At 45.6% G+C, this 16,537-nt stretch overlaps 2 protein-coding genes across 2 annotated transcripts in view; both read right to left on the reverse strand.

Annotated features, from left to right (window-relative positions):
• Positions 1 to 16,537, reverse strand: part of BCL7B (BAF chromatin remodeling complex subunit BCL7B) — an 18,916-nt gene continuing 2,379 nt past the window's right edge. The window contains exons 2-6 of the mRNA XM_003354498.6: positions 15,676 to 15,751; positions 5,080 to 5,176; positions 2,529 to 2,699; positions 1,332 to 1,411; positions 1 to 1,069 (exon numbers count right to left, since the gene is read on the reverse strand). Of these exons, the coding sequence (XP_003354546.1) occupies positions 977 to 1,069; positions 1,332 to 1,411; positions 2,529 to 2,699; positions 5,080 to 5,176; positions 15,676 to 15,751 (517 nt within the window). The 3' untranslated portion in view covers positions 1 to 976. The remainder of the gene's footprint in view (positions 1,070 to 1,331; positions 1,412 to 2,528; positions 2,700 to 5,079; positions 5,177 to 15,675; positions 15,752 to 16,537) is intronic.
• Positions 15,676 to 16,537, reverse strand: part of TBL2 (transducin beta like 2) — a 26,393-nt gene continuing 25,531 nt past the window's right edge. Inside the window, exon 8 of the mRNA XM_085016828.1 lies at positions 15,676 to 15,751. The gene's annotated coding sequence lies outside the window, so the exon portion shown is untranslated. The remainder of the gene's footprint in view (positions 15,752 to 16,537) is intronic.

Raw genomic sequence — 16,537 nt, forward strand, 5'->3', positions numbered from 1 at the left:
CATATTTCAAATAGTTTAATTTTAAAAATATTCTATTCAGTGCTAAAATATGTCTTCACTCACTGTTGCCCATTTCCATTTTCTTAAACTTTTTTGAAACAAAAAATAAAATCACAGGCTTCAATTAAACATGCAGATTTCAAAGAAAAGGGAGCTTTCTAGAAAGTCTGAGCTGAAGGACTACTGTGGGGATGGGTACCGTTGTCAGAACCTCAAATTCTTGCTGGGGCGGAGTTTGTAGCAGGAGTGCTGGGGACGGTGGCGGGAGGCAGGAGGTGCTGGAATGAAATGTCCAGTGGAAACGGGGGAAGCTGTGTGTGCGTGTGTTTGCTGGAGGAAGGCAATGGTTACGGTGGGGGACAAAGGACTGTCAGCAGCCAGAGAGCCCATGAGAGGCAGAATAACCTCAGGAATGGGCAGAAGCACCCTGACAGTAAGAAATCTATACGGACTTTTCTGCCCTCGGGTGGAGAAAAGCCTTCTCGTTCCCTCCAGCGTCCATGCAGGCAGGCCTCCTCCAACAGCAGCCTACAGGGCCCCTAGCCCGAGGGGAAAGTCCACGACTCTACAGTCTCCATTCAAGTTCAAGTAAGCCTCAGGCACTCTCTTCTCTCGAGGGCGCCTTCCACATCTCTTTCCTCTTGAAGAAGCACCAGCAGCCCACGCCAGAGGTTCTGGAGCAGAGACTGCTACCTGGAGGTGACAGAACCACCTTGGAGTGCTGGATGCTCCAGCCCACTTGGGGTGCAGAAGGGACATGAGTGCTCCTCTTCTCAGGATCAAGCAGACACAGGTGCCAGGGATGGGAAGATGATGCTATGACCCCAGGTCCTATGTCAGCCTTCCAGCCCAGAGGGCTCCTGTGTGCAGGCTCTGGACCCCAGTGCTTGCCCTTACCCAGCAACACAGCACAGCCAGAACCAGAATGCAATAAATAGAGGCAAGGGGCCAGGAGGCAGAGGGCGCCAAGGTGGTGCTAGCTTTCCGACGCTGTCTGCGGCACTGCAGGTTGGTCCACACAGAAGCGTTTCAGGGGTGGAGCACCAGAGTCTTCCTCCTCCTCAGCAATCTAGAAGCAGCCAGAGCATGGAATTCTAAGGCCGTTCCTCTGAAGCAGACCTCCCGGCCAACCCTAACTACAAGCAGAAGCCCACCCCCAACCGTCTCGCAGGTAATGGAACTTCTCCCCCTTCCTCACAACCGGGGACCCCAGCTCCCCCTGCTGCCTCCCCAGCCCCACAAGTACACGGGACGCCACAGAGCCAACGCACAGCCACTGACGAGCCCTGACTTTTGTCTTAGGAACTGGGAAACCCAAAGTGCCTCCTTACCTGTGTCTCTACTGGAACTGGTTCTTCCTTCGTGAGGGTGGGCGGTTCATCGGCAACTTCTGAGGCGGGCAGGGAGGGCTCTGAAAGGCGAGGGCAGCGTTAACTGCATGGTCTGCTGAGGCGGGAGACTCCTGGGGAATCTCTGCCTCAAGCTGGGGTAGCTTTGCTGGGAGTTGTGCAGAGGAGCCTTGAGGAGGAGGCCACATTGGCCGCAGAATTCATAGGATCTTGGAGTTCCCATTGTGGCTCAGTGGTGAACGAATCTGATTGGGATCCATGAGATTTCGGGCTCGATCCCTGGCCTTGCTCAATGGGTTAAGGATCCAGTGTTGCCGTGAGCTGTGGTGTAGGTCGCAGACGTGGCTCGGATCCCACGTTGCTGTGGCTGTGGTGTAGGCCAGTGGCTACAGCTCCGATTAGACCCCTAGCCTGGGAACCTCCATATGCCGCGGGAGTGGCCCTAGAAAAGGCAAAAAGACCAAAAAAAAGAAATAAAGAAAGAAAGAAATTTGCAGGATCTAGCACAAACAGCATGTACACTGAAGTTAGAAGGAATGTGGAGACATGCAGCTCCGCCTGTCGCTAGCTGGGTGATCATGGCCAAGCAACTGCACCTTTCTACTACTTCATCTGTAAAATGGAGATAATAGCTGCCATTTCATAGGGTTTTTGTTTATTTATTTATTTTTATCTTCTTAGGGCCACACCCATGGCATATGGAGTTTCCCAGACTAGGGGTTCCATCAGAGCTACAGGTTCCGGCCTACACCACAGCCACAGCAATGCCAGATGTGAGCCACGTCTGCGACCCACACCACAGCTCACGGAAACGCCGGATCCTCAACCCACTGAGCGAGGCCAGGGATCAAACCCACAACCTTATGGTTCCTGGTCGGATTCGTTTCCATTGTGCCACGATGGGAACTCCTCATAGGGTTTTTGAACAAGTCATATCAGGCATCAAATATGAAAAGTGCCCTCCTTACACAGAGCCTGGCACTTGATTGTGTTGCTATTTTCTGTTTCATTCTGTGAAAAGGAAAATACAACCATTCCCCACAATAGCCCAAACAATTAACAAATGGCTTGAAGCTGCCGGCTCTATCGTACCTTCTCTAACCTGTTACTCAAAAGAAACATCAAGAGCAGGAGGCAAGGCCCCTCCAAAACGTGCATCCTGGGCCAACAGTGACTCACCCTCAAGGATCTCCTGGCCCAGAGTGGGAGGCTGGGAGTCATCTGTGCGGAAGTCAGAGGTGTGCGCTGGGCTCAGCGACTCGCTCTGCTGGGGGCTAGGGCTCGAGTTGGTGCTGCTGTCCACCTTGAGTTGATAGACATCAGACACAGAACTCTGGTTGCTGTTTTCATCTGAAAACCAAACACGACAAAGGCAACAGCTAAGGGTGATCATTTTCGAGAGTAACTCAGTACAGAGCCACGGGCCTGGTGTCTCTCTGTCGGCAATGTGGACACAGCCAGGCTCACAATGACCGTGGCTGCAAATGGCCCCAAACCAAAGGTGGACACTCATGGGCCTTCTGAGCACTGCCAATTATCAACTAAGTTTAAGCTGATTAGATTTTGGGGGGGCTGCACCCGTGGCATACGGAAATTCCAAGGCCAGGGATTAAATCCAAGCCAGGGACTGAATCCAAGCTGCAGCTGTGACCTATGCCATAGCTGCAGCAATGCTGGATCCTTAACCCATTACGCCAGGCCAGGGATCAAACTCGCGCTGCCACAGAGCCAATGCTGCGCCACATCAACAACTCCCTGGGTTGACTAATTTAAGTACTTTCTTTTTTAGAACATAAATTCTAAGCACCACATGCAGCCAGAATCTTTAAGGATATGCCACATTTATATTTCAGGAATGTCAAGATATGCTTATTAATCACTTCTTTATTACCCACCAATGATAGCTGGGTCCTGGTATTTTCGCACTGACCAGTGACGAGAGGGACATGGCTGTGCCTCTCGACCTTTCTCACAATAAATACAAGAGGTGCAGAAGACGATCAAGGCTGGCTCCCATTCCCGGCTAGCTGAAGGAAGGGGGTGGTGTCTGGAGGGGGTCAGCTCAGCCCTTTCAGCTGCCCAGGCTCCACTGACTGCCTCAAGGACCAAGGGACCCCACCTGGGAAGCGCTCTCTGAAGGCTTAAAGTCCCCACCTAAGTTAAAAACAGAGCCAACGATTCCTTCCTCTCCCTCACCTCCAGCAGCCAGTCACCAAATCTGACCCATCCTCGGGATGCTCTGATATCTCTTGTGTTTCTCCCTCCTCTCCTGCTGCCTTGGTTCAGGCCTCATGATCACTGGCATGGCCTCCTGCAACAGCCACCTGACTGCCCTTCCTTCAGCCTCAGGCACTCCCAGTGCACCTCACACCATGGCCAATGACCTCTCTAAACCCTTCTGTGGTGCCCTGCTGCCTACGAGATGGCCTGCTCCCTGTCACAACCTACAAGCTCCTTTCTGATCTCTCGCTCACTGTCCGCTGCTCTTCCATACGCACCCTCGGCTCCAGCCACGCTGGACACCTACCTAAGCGCGGTTTCACGCAGAGGTGTCCAGGAGGACTTGCTCCTTCCAGCTTTGCTTCAAAGCCCCTACACCTGCCACCATTCAGCTCAGGCATCACTTCCCCTGCAGGGCCCTGTGACCCAGGCTCCCTTGGGTGGCAATGACCACGCTCCCATCTCTGCTCCTGCTGCATCCTGGGCACACCTGCATTAACTGTTTCACACACAAGGCTCCTTCCAGGACACTCTGTGCTGGCAGACTCTGTGGCTTACTGGTCCTTGAATCTCCAGCACAGTCCTCAGTAGCTGGCACATAGCAGGAGTTGATGAAACGCTCACTGAATGAACAGGATGAGCTGTGGCCCGACAGCGGAAGCAGCGCCTCCTGGGTCTCCCAGAGCGTCACAGTGACGTGCTCCCTCACGGGGCTAGAGAGCCTGTCCCCAGTCTTCTCTTCCTCCATCACCACGACCTTCCTTCCTCTCGGAGCAAAGAAGCGGATACCTGGTCACGCCCAGGCTCGTCCCGAAGAGACAACTGTAAGCCCTTGCTAGTCTTTATCCGAGAAAGATCACTGCCTTCTATATAAAATGCAAGTAGCATTTTACTATAAAAAAGAATAAAGCGCTGTCACTTTTAAGCTTAAGCAAACACTTTTCTTCTCGGAGCATCAGTTTCCTTAAATAGGGATGACGATAACTGCCTGCTTCATATCACAGGCTGATGTAAGGATAAAAATGAGAAACTGAAGTGAAAGTGCTGCATGAACACTGCCAGCAGGTGTACAAGGTAACATGAGCGCAGTGCTGACTCAGGCCAGACGTCTAGCGAAAAGCAGCTTAGGAGGCAGACCTTGGACTAAGAGTGGACGGGCAGACGCCTCGGCTCTGGGGGCCTCTACTCTAAGGCACTCCGGAAATACACAGTTTAAAGAAAAGAGCTTCTGACCCAGAAAACCAGGACCTACCATGGGGTCTGTCACTTACATGCGATGTGACTTTAGATACATAACCTCACCTCTCTGAGCCTCAGTTTCCTTAACTGCAAAACGAGGACACTGTCACCTCTCCTGCAGGGCTATTTTAAATGAAAAGACTCACATAAAGTGCCCAGCGAGATACCAGCAAAACAGCAGGCACTGAAATGACACACAGACTACTCTTCTGATCATTAATGGGTTATCTAAGTTTTTTTCCTGTGAGGAAGACATATGGATGCAACTCACCCTGGAATTCAAGAAGGAGAGAGGAATTGGCTGAGGCATCAGAGGGAAAGCCATTAGGTTCCCGGGCTGCTGAACTGTTCGATTTTGACTTTTCTTTCTAGAAAAGGAAAAAAAGAGGAATATGACAGAGCCAAGCAGAAGACCCACAGAGAGGGAAGAGGTGCTGAGACACCACAGAAGTCTGGATCAGGAACAGGAGGACGACAGTGGCTTCAGAATCCGGGACCCAAGGAATAACAGAATACTGGACAAGGTGTCCCCAGGCCCCAGTGTCTCTATCAGTGAAATGGGCCCTTCCAGCACGAATATCAGGAATCACAAGTGAGAGGCAGAAACGTATGCTTCCACTAGAGCTCCCTGTGGCACTCCTCTGCTTTCTGCCCTGAGCAGAATCCTTCCCTATGCATGCGGGTGAGAAACACAAAATACTCATTTGAGAAATATCCCTGTTTTAGCAGCGCAGCAGGAAAAAAAATGTGAAAGAAACAAGACTTCGGGACAAAGAAAGGAGGCACTTTATATGTAACAGCAGCAGTGACAGGACAAGGGGCCCCTGCGAGCTCTACTCCCGACCATCAGCACCATCCACTCAAAATGATCACCCCCGGCCCACCTCTGCCTACGACATTCTTTCCTTCAAGCAGGAGGCAGGTTGCACACGTGGGGGAACCACATTGGGAAGCAAGCACTTGCAACCAGCAAGTCCACGGGAAAGGAAACAATCACGCCAAGCACCTGCAAGCCGAGCATCCTCACAGCCAGAAGTTCAAACCTGAATAACCTCAGCTTCCTCATTCACCCCTTTCACTCCCGTCTGTGTACTGCACGGGAACGGTTCTAGTAACACAACTCAGTTTTTGCTAATACTCTCAATCCTGTCTTGGCAACAAATCAACTGTACACGTTTACGCACGTGCTTCCCATCCTTTTTGCACATGCAGACACAATTTTAATGTAACTACACTTTACCATTTTCCTACAGAAGCTACATAAACATGACTTTTACTAGCTGCCCAACATTCCGTTTACCATAATCACCACTCAACTAGTGGACATTGAGCTTTACCTTACCTAGGACTGTGTTTGTTTACTGCCACTCGGAATAAACCCACAATGCTCAACTTTCACTTTTTCCTGAATTACTTTATTTGGCTAAATTCTCACACACACAATTTCCTTCTAGATCAAAAGGTAGAAACATACGATTTTTCTTGACATACACTGTGCCTCACCACTTTCCGTAAGAAAGCTGGCAATGTATTTGGTATACGAACCATGCCAGCATGTGGCTTCATCATTATTTTTTTTCTGATCTCTCGTTTATCTTTGTCTTAATGATTGTGTGCTCAAGTAAAATATCCATCCACTATATGAAACTCTGAAAATACAGAATTTCTATTTTCAGAATAGAAAGACTTAATGTAAGTTGTCTCTGTACAACCAGAGATAACTTACACATATATTTGTGTGAAAATGGATAAAGATTCAGTGGAATTCACTTCCCTCCCCGACTCACCATATTAAAAAAAACATTTTCCTGTGCCACTGAGTCATCTCCTATACCACCTTTCTTCTTCTTCTTCTTCTTTTTTTTAAGGGCCATACCCGTGGCATATGGAAGTTCCCAGGCTAGGGGCTGAATTGGAGCTGCAACTGCTGCCCATCTACATGACAGCCACAGCAATTCAGGATCCGAGCCACGTCTGCAACCTACACCCCAGCTCACAGCAACGCTGGATCCTTAACCCAAGGAGCGAGGCCAGGGATAGAACCCTCATAGAGTCCTCATGGATACTAGCGGGGTTCATTACCACTGACTGAGCCCCAACAGGAAGTCTGCTTGTCATTTTTAAATACTCCAAACCACCATTCATGTTCAACCCTGTATATGGATCCTGTACACACTGTGATCATCTCCCGAGGGTAAATTCCTAGAGCTAAAACTTCCAGATCGAAGGCAAAAACATCGTGAAAGCTTTGAACCATCCTCAGCTTTACTGAGGTCTAAGTGACAAGTATCAGTTAGGGCGTACACGGCTGAGATGCGATGGATGTACACACTGTGGAAGGAGTCCCACTATCTGTCCAAACAAGCTTTCAAGTATATATATGATCAACTTGACCTGTAGAAAGTCTGTGCCCATTTCTTCTCCCATCAGCAGTGTACCACTACCTTGCATCCTTCCCATTGTTTTCTTTACCATGTGATCATTTTTTATTTTCCCTAACCTAACAGGTCTATGCTTGTACCTCAGAAGGTGGCAGGAAGGTAGATAAACTGATGGGCCTCAGGGCCCAGCTCAGAAACCCACACACACACTGTGAGAAGCCGTTTGGAGAGTCAAAGGGAGCTGAGCCCTGAGCAGGGAGAACCTGAAATAGGAAAGGGCCTGGGGCTTCTGCGTGAGACATGGGGTCGGGAAGCGGGGGTAGCACTGTCCCCCCACATACAGACACACTACTCAACAGGTCTAGTGGCCTGACCTTTGGCCCTTACAGGTAATGGCATCACCAGAACCAGGTTTAAATGAAAAATAAAGGTGAGTCCACAGCCCCCTTTTCACCCGTGAGTTCCTTGGGTTTGTTTGGCTAGGATGGCTGCTCCTAGATAAAGGCAGCACAATGAAGACAGTCCCAGGGAGTTCCCTGGGATGCAGGAGAAGATGGGAAAAGGGAAGAGGGAAAGGGCTAGACCCTGAGGCTAATGCCATCCCCTAAATCCATTCAGAGGAGGGACCACAGAGCTTAGGTTCATATCTTCCCCTCGGTTATATATTTCTGCCAAGGCAGCTCAGACTCACAGGAATAAAAGATTACTGAAAAAACTAACCAGACACTGGAGAAAAACAAGCACCATGAAAGATAATAAACAGAACGAGCTATATCAGAAGAAGCAGACTAATAGGACAGAAAATTTTATTTTTTTCTCTTTGGCCATGCCCATGGCATGTGAACATTCCCTGACCAGAGATCGAACCCATGCCATGGCAGCAACCCAACTTGCTGCAGTGACAATGCTGGATCTACTTCATCACAATGAGTGACCTGCTGTGCCACATGGGACAGCATAAGTTAAATAAAACCCAGCAAGTCTCCTCAGAAAGATAAGAATAACACTGGAAAAGCTGTTTTGAACAACCAGCAACCGAGGAAACTTGGTATGAGTAATAAAATTGTTCAAAATAAAAATTAAGGAGCTCCCACTGTGGCGCAACAGGATCAGCAGCATCTTGGGAGTGCCGGGACTTGGGTTCAATCTCTGGCCCGGCACAGAGGGTTAAGGATCTGGCGTTGCTGCAGCTGCAGCTTAGTTCTTGGCTGTGGCTTGGATCTGATCCCTGGCTAGGGAGCTCCATATGGTATGGGGCGGCCAAAACAAAAAAAAATTAAGTGAATGAGTTTATTAGCAAAACTAGATACAACTGAAGAAAAGATTAATGAGCAAAAACTGGGTTAAGAAGTCAGAATACACAAGTAAAGAATAAAGAGATGAAACAAACTAAAGAAAAGAAGTTAGGAGTTCCCTTCATGGTGCAGTGGAAACGAATCTGACTAGGAAGGATGAAGTTGCAGGTTCGATCCCTGGCCTCGCTCAGTGGGTTAAGGATCCGGCATTGCCGTGAGCTTTGCTGTAGGTCATAGATGCTCGGATCTGGCATTGCTGTGGCTGTGGCGTAGGCTGGCAGCGGCAGCTCTGATTCAACTCCTAGCCTGGGAACCTCCATATGCCATGGGTGTGGCCCTTAAATGATAAAAGACAAAAAAAGAAAAGGAAAGAAAAGAAAAGAAACAAAGTTAGATGTCAACATTATAGAATATTCTTACAGGAGTTCCAGGAGGTCAAAGAGAAGAAATTCTAAAAATTTCTAGGAATGTGAAAGATTCACCTAGAAAGAGTTACAATTAGACAATCGAGACTTAGTTAAGAATTATACAGACATCAGATTCCTCGAACAGCATACCAGAAGCACAACTGAGTAACAGTTTTGAAATTTTGAAAGAAAATAATTTTGAACCTGTAATTTCATAAACAGGTAAAACGATCAACTAAATATGAAAGTAAAAGATATTTTCAGGAATAAAAAAATATTTTCAGAAAATTTTCTCCACACAAGCCCTCTTTGACAAAATTCTTTTTTTTTTTCCTTTTTTTTGTCTTTTTGCTATTTCTTTGGGCCACTCCCGCGGCATATGGAGGTTCCCAGGCTAGGGGTCCAATCGGAGCTGCAGCCGCCAGCCTCCGCCAGAGCCACAGCAATTTGGGATCCGAGCTGTGTCTGCAACCTACACCACAGCTCATGGCAACGCCGGATCGTTAACCCACCGAGCAAGGGCAGGGACCGAACCCGCAACCTCATGGTTCCTAGTCGGATTCGTTAACCACGGCGCCACGACAGGAACTCCACAAAATTCTTGAATGGTGTATTCCAGCAAGAAAAGAAATGAATCTAGGAGAAAGCAGTAATAACTAGGTACGAAGAGTTATTAGTATGTAAGTAGTAACATTTACTTTGTCTACGTGACCACTAAAACTGGAAACAGCTGTAAAAATGGAAATAGCTGAAGAGAATATCTGATCTGAAATTCCATTCAAAACTAAGGCCAGGGTCAGGATCAGAGTGGGGGCGGGGTAGACAGCAGAGGTGGTTAAAAATGTGTTCAGGCTCAGAGGGGAAACACAGATTTCTGTAAGCTTCATACATATACTGATATACGTATAAGTCTTATTAGGTTCGAGATAGCCAATACACAAACTAAAAATAGAATGTGGAACTTTCAAATTAGCAGAAGAAAATTTGTCTAGTCATGAGGTGAAGTGGGGAAAAAAGTGTATTATGGCAGAAAACTTTGTCTATCTAAATAGCATTTTTAGGTGGTCACACTTTCCCGGCCTTTTTGGCCCCACAGCTACTATGAACACACATGATATATATGCGTGTCCTGAGGCAACTTCTAGGAAACTCCTTAAATTCATGAAAATAGCATGTGTCCATCCTTCCACCCTATTGCTGTCTTGAACTTGAATGTGCTGAATGATGGCTGAAGCTTGACCTTGGAATACAAGGTCGAACACAGAGCGGAGAAATGGGGAACTGTTTAATGGGTATAGAGTTTAGCTCCGCAAGATGAAGAGTTCTGGTGATGGATTACACGACAAGGTGAATGCACTAACTCTATTCAACTGTACACTTCAAAATGGTTAAGACAGTAAATTTTATGACACGTATTTTACAATAGAAATAATGTAAAATAAATGAACCATTACTCTCTAGAAAATTTTTTAAAAAGGGAACAGAAAGCTTGCAAGAAATCTGGGTCCCTCGGGACTCTTAGAGCAGAAGTACCACACCAGTCCTGGACTGCATACTTCTGTTCCTCCAAGAATAAAATAAACTTCTTTTTAAATCAATGCTATTTTAAGTCAGCCAAAGCTAATCCTAATATGCCCAATAAACAGGAAATGGGGGAAAACAGAATTACAAGACACACCAGGCAATATAAATCGAAAGATGACAGGGTATGGGAGTTCCCATTGTGGCTCAGTGGTAACGAACCGGACTAGTACCCATGAGAATGTAGGTTCAATCCCTGGCTTCACTCAGTGGGTTAAAGATCCAGTGTTGCCGCGAGCTGTGGTGTAGGTTGCAGATGCAGGTCAGATCCTACATTGCTGTGGCTGTGGCGCAGTCAGTAGCTGCAGCTCCAATTTGACCCCTATCCTGGGAACCTCCATATGCCATGGGTGTGGCCCGGAAAAAAAAAAAAAAAAAAGACAACAGGGTAGAAATTATAGTGTCAGACAAATAGAACTTGAGGTGAAAAAGGGCTGGACATAAAAGACAAAGTGGGGGGTTCCCACTATGGCACAATGGGATCAGTGGCATCTCTGCAGGTTTAATCCCTGGCCTGGCAAGTGGATTAAAGGACCCGGCACTGCTGCAGCTGCAGCTCAGGTTGCAACTGAGGCTCAGATCTGATCCCTGGCCCAGGAACTCCATATGCCATGAGGCAGCCAAAAAAGAAAATAAATAAATAAACAATAGAGCCGCAAGTGACAAAGTGACAACTGATTTAACATCCATGAAGAAGCAAACAAACCAACCATTTCACACACTCTCAGAAACACACAGAACAAACATACTAAATAAGCAAAGATACAGAACATTTGGATCACATAACAGATACTTCAATTCTTTAATTTCATATCTAGAGAGAATATTTTGTTTTGTTTTTCGGCTGCTCCCACAGCAGCAGAAGTTCCCGGGCCAGGGAATGAGCCCAAGCCACAGCAGTGACAATGCTGGAGGATCCTTAACCTACTGAGCCACCATGGAACGCCACATTTGTTTTAAGCACAAGCAAACTGTCCAAAAATTAATCAAGTCACAAAAAAGTACCAGTAATCCCTAAGAACTAATATCCTAAAATTTCAATTAAATTAGAAGATCAATTTTTTTCTGGCCGTGTCTGCAGCATGCAGAAGTTCCCAGGCCAGGGATCAAACCTGTGCCACAGTCATAACCAGAGCCACACACCAGTGACAAACACTGGATCCTTAACTCCCTGAGCCATAAGGGAACTCCCAGAACACCAATTTTAAAAGAACAGCTTAAAAGAAATCTCACATATCTGGAAAACAAAAATCATTCTAATGAATAACCTTTGGGTTGTGAGGAAACCAAAGAGAAACTTACGAGAAACTTACAGCTGAATGACACCATCAATGACATTCCGACATTCAGGTATGTCAAAATTTGTGGGAGACAACTAAAGAAGTGAAAGGTACTTAAAAAAAAAAGAAAAGGAAAGCTGGGAACTATGTCTAGTCACATATGAGGGAGCATGATGATGTGAGAAAAAAGAATGTATACATGTTTGTGTAACTGGGTCACCATGCTGTACAATCGAAAAGTGACAGAACAGTGTAAACCAACTAAAATGGAAAAAAATAAAAATCACTATATATAAAAAAATAATAATAAAGTGAAATAAATATAAAGCTGCAGCTCCAATTCGACCCCTAGCCTGGGAACCTCCATATGCTGTAGGTGCGGGCCCCCCCCTAAAAAAAAAGCTCAAAACAAAAATAGAAGGAGTTCCCATAGTGGCACAGCGGAAATGAATCTGACTAGGAACCATGAGGCTGCAGGTTGGCATTGCCATGAGCTGTGGTGTAGGTCGCAGACTTGGCTTGAATCCTGCGTTGCTGTGGCTATGGCAAAGGCTGGCAGCTGTAGCTCCAATTCGACCCCTAGTGTGGGAACTTCCATATGCTATAGGTATGCACCGCCCCCCCAAAAAAAAGACTAGCAGCAGATACATAAGTTCTTTATAAACATAAAAAGAAGAATAATTTTGAAACAAGACCCCAAAAGTAAAAACTGTCACGAAAAAATTAATTTGACAGTAGACTTCTTATGTGGTTCAGTGGGTTAAAGATCCAGCATTATCACTGCAGGGTTGCTGCTGGGGCACAGGTTTGATCCATGGGCTGGGAACTTCCTCATGCCACTGGTGAGGGCAAAAAAAAAAAAAAAATACTTTGACCAAAAAAAAAAAAAAAAATCAGAGGATATTACTGACAAAGTTATGAGACAAAGACACCTGCCATGTACAAAACTGACTGCAGTTTTCTGTATCTAGAACATCAATCATAGAACCCATGCAAACCAGAAAATTAAAGACAGAAAACCCAATACAGGAATAAGGAAAATAAGAAATCAGAGAAGAGGAAATCTAAATGGATAAAAAGGAAATCTGGGAGTTCCCACTATGATACAGTAGGTTAAGAATCCAACTGCAGCAGCTCTGGTCGATGAAGTGGCACAGGATCCATCAGTCTTCGGCCCAGCACAGTGGGTCAGAGATCCAGCACTGCTGCAGCTGTGGTGTAGGCTCCACAATCCCACTCGAATTCAATCCCTGGCCCAGGGACATCCATATGCCATGGGCGCAGCCATAAAATTAAAAAAAAAAAAAAGAAATCTGAAGAGAGAAAATTATCAACCTCCTTGGTAATCAGAGAAATGCCAAATGAAGAGACATCACTTAGCATCTCTCAGGATTTGGGAATCGGGAGTCAGATAATATGAAATGTTGATGAAGATGTGGGAGGCAGAATCCCTGTGGCACCATCGGGAGCAAGTTCAGGAGAGAGACCTGGCAGCATCTAGTAGAAACGATTCTATGTGTACACCTGCAACAGAGCAGTCTCACTCCTGGGCATCTACTCCGGAAAACACCTCTCACAAGTCCTCAAGCAGAATGCTTTAAGGGATGTCCGCCACAGCCAGCTGTGCTACCAAGGAGGCCAGAGGCAACACACACACACAGATCCACAGGTCGACACTTGAAACATGATAAAGTGGTCCTCCAGAGCAGGAGGAAAAACACGGTCTTTTCAAGGGGTGAGACAAATGCATACCCCCGTGGAAAAACAGGAAACTGGGCCCCTTTTTCAAGTATACACAGATCAACTCCAGGTGTATTACAAATGGGAACAGAATAATACACTTATCGAAGATTACACAGAAGAATGTCTTTGTGACCTCAAAGAAGGAAAAGACAGAAAACATTTGAAAACACTAATTATAAAGAAAAAGATTATTTTCTCTACATTAAAATTAAAAACTCCTGTTACTCAAGGTAGTATAAACAGAGTACAAAGACAAGTCATGGCATGGGAAAATATACGGAGAGCACTTAATCGATAAAGAACATGTGTCCCCAACACAGAGAATCCCTACAAGTCACAAGAAAAAGACCACAGCTAGAGACTTAGACACTTTCTAAAAGAAAAAAATCCACAAGGATGCTGAAAAAGTTCTCCATCTCATTAGTAATTACATCATTCGTCATCAAATCACAACCACAATGAAGTACCTTTACATGTGAGGTCTAACAATACTGAGAATGAGGATTTGCAACACAGAACTCTCCTATTTCCAGTGGGTCACACTGGAGAAATAACTTTGAGAAAGAGCTTGGCATTAGCCGGTATGGGTCCAAACACATACGACCTAAGCCTTCAGCAATTCCGCTCCCAGGAATATCCTGGGAAAACTCATGCATACGCTGACCCATCTACCGAGTAAGAATGATCACAGGAACACTGCTCCTATTATGCCAACCTGGGAACAAGCCAAATATCCAACTACCAGGAGAACTAAAAAGAAAAATTATGGTACTGCCCTATAATAAAACTCCATAGAGCAACAAAAAGGAACAAACAGCTCCAAAGACAACATGGATGATTTTTACAAACATAATGCTGGGCAAAAAAACCAAAATACACAAAAACAGATACTCCCATTACACTGTTCATATAAAGTAAAAAATGTTCACCAACGGCTAAAGGGGTAAGCAAAAGAGCAAAAGCAGGAGAGTGATCTCCATAGAGGGGAGGGAGGGGGATGCTGGGAAGACTCACAAAAGCTTCTGAGGGAGTTGGCAACACTCTAGCTTTTGACCTAGATGGTTTTCACAAGGGTATTAGCTTTGTATTTTTCACTGTATGTACATTTATGTTTTATATAATTTTCTGTATATATTTTATACTCCAGATTTTTTAAAAACAATTAGAAAAAAAAGAGAAATCTGGGTGATTATCACTTGGGGAATCTAAAGATCAATGTGGTCACTACCTATAAAAGGATAAAATGCAAGAGTCAAAGGTAATAACTATACTTGTAACTGCAGAAACATGTAGAGTCCTCAAAAACAAAAAAGAGCTTTATAGCACAATGTTGTAAATAGATGCAAATTTTTAAAAAACATCAATATGAAACAATCCTATGTATTTTTCAACAATATACAGGTGTCCTGGAGTTCCCATTGTGGCGCAGCAGAAATGATCCGACAAGGTTCAAGGGGTTGCGGGTTCAATCCCTGACCTTGATCACTGGGTTAAGGATCCAGCGTTGCTGTGACCTGTGGTGTAGGTCAAAGCCATAGCTCAGATCTGGCACTGCTGTGGCTGTGGTGTAGGCCGGCAGCAACAGCTCCCATTAGACCCCTAGCCTGGGAACCTCCATATGCTATAGGTGTGGCCCTAAAAGGACAAAAGACAAAAGACAAAAAAAAAAAAAAAAAAAAAAAAGAAGAAGAATATACGGGTGTCCAAACAAACTCATGGAAGAGGAATTAGAAAGGCTTACATACACACACACAACGCATGTAATACGCTATAGTGCATAGCTAGTTGAAGTCCACAACATTTTTCTTACAGGGCCAGATAATAAGTATCTCAGGCTTTGCAGGCCATTGGGTCTTATGGTAATTTGTCAACTCTGCCATTACAGTGCAAAAGCAGCCACAGATAATAAGGAAACCAACAGGCATAGCTGTGTTCAAATTACACTATATTGACAATCATGGGGAGCAGGCCCAGGCTGTAGTTTGCCTGGAAAGGAGAAATGGATTGAGAAAAGGAAATAAAGGGGGAAATAATAAAATAAGAGGCTTTGCACGGACCAATGACAGAGGGTGCCTTGAAGTATTTTCAACGCCATTCAGGGAAAATAAATTCCATTATAATTAAGAGGCAAAGAAAGAAGAACGTTACCTTTTGGTCGTTTTGATTTTCTTCACACTTACCTCCTTGCTGTCTGTCACAGGAACCCACTTAAATATCCTAAGGGACGTGTCGCCTACGGTCACCCATTTTTTCTCCCTAAAACAAAGACACTTCTTAGAACTGATAATAAAATAGATGATCTGTTGACAACGTGTGCTTTTCTACTTCTCTGATCACTCCTTCAATCGAAAAGGTCTTCTAAACTTCCACCGTCAAATCACAGCTTACCTATCAAATTCCTCTAGCTCTGAATCCTCTACTTGCCACCTTCGCTCGTATACAGCGTGCCAACACCTCTTTTTGGAGTTCCCGTCGTGGCGCAGTGGTTAACGAATCCGACTAGGAACCATGAGCTTGCGGGTTTGATCCCTGGCCTCGCTCAGTGGGTTAAGGATCCGGCGCTGCCGTGACCTGTGGTGTAGGTTACAGATGTGGCTTGGATCCCGCGTTGCTGTGGCTCTGGCGTAGGCCGGCGGCTACAGCTCTGATTCAACTCCTAGCCTGGGAACCTCCATATGCTGCGGGAGGGGCTCAAGAAAAGGCAAAAAGACAAAAAAAAAAAAAAAAAAAAAAAAAACCTCTTTCCTCACAGATGACAGCAGTATAGAGTGTCAGCACGCTTTCAAACTCAAATACACATTTCATCTAACTCCTTTCTCTCCAGTTAGTTCAATTTCACTCATATTTACAAAGGCCCTGCAGGAGATAAAGGATATGGAAGATAGGGTCCCTACCTAGGGAACTAATAGGAATGAAAAGATAACAAACCACTGTAACACATGAAGGTGACAAGGAAGAAGGCTTCAAGAGTAAGACCAGGACACATCCCATGGAAGGTAGAACTCCTATGACTCCTGTGGAACTCTGGATTGAAACAAGATT

This window comes from Sus scrofa, chromosome 3, assembly GCF_054392235.1.
Source record: "Sus scrofa isolate SSC_HxYL_T2T_F1_AM1 chromosome 3, Sscrofa_HxYL_maternal_Yorkshire_Landrace_v2.0, whole genome shotgun sequence".
In the NCBI taxonomy this organism is placed as follows: Eukaryota; Metazoa; Chordata; class Mammalia; order Artiodactyla; family Suidae; genus Sus; species Sus scrofa.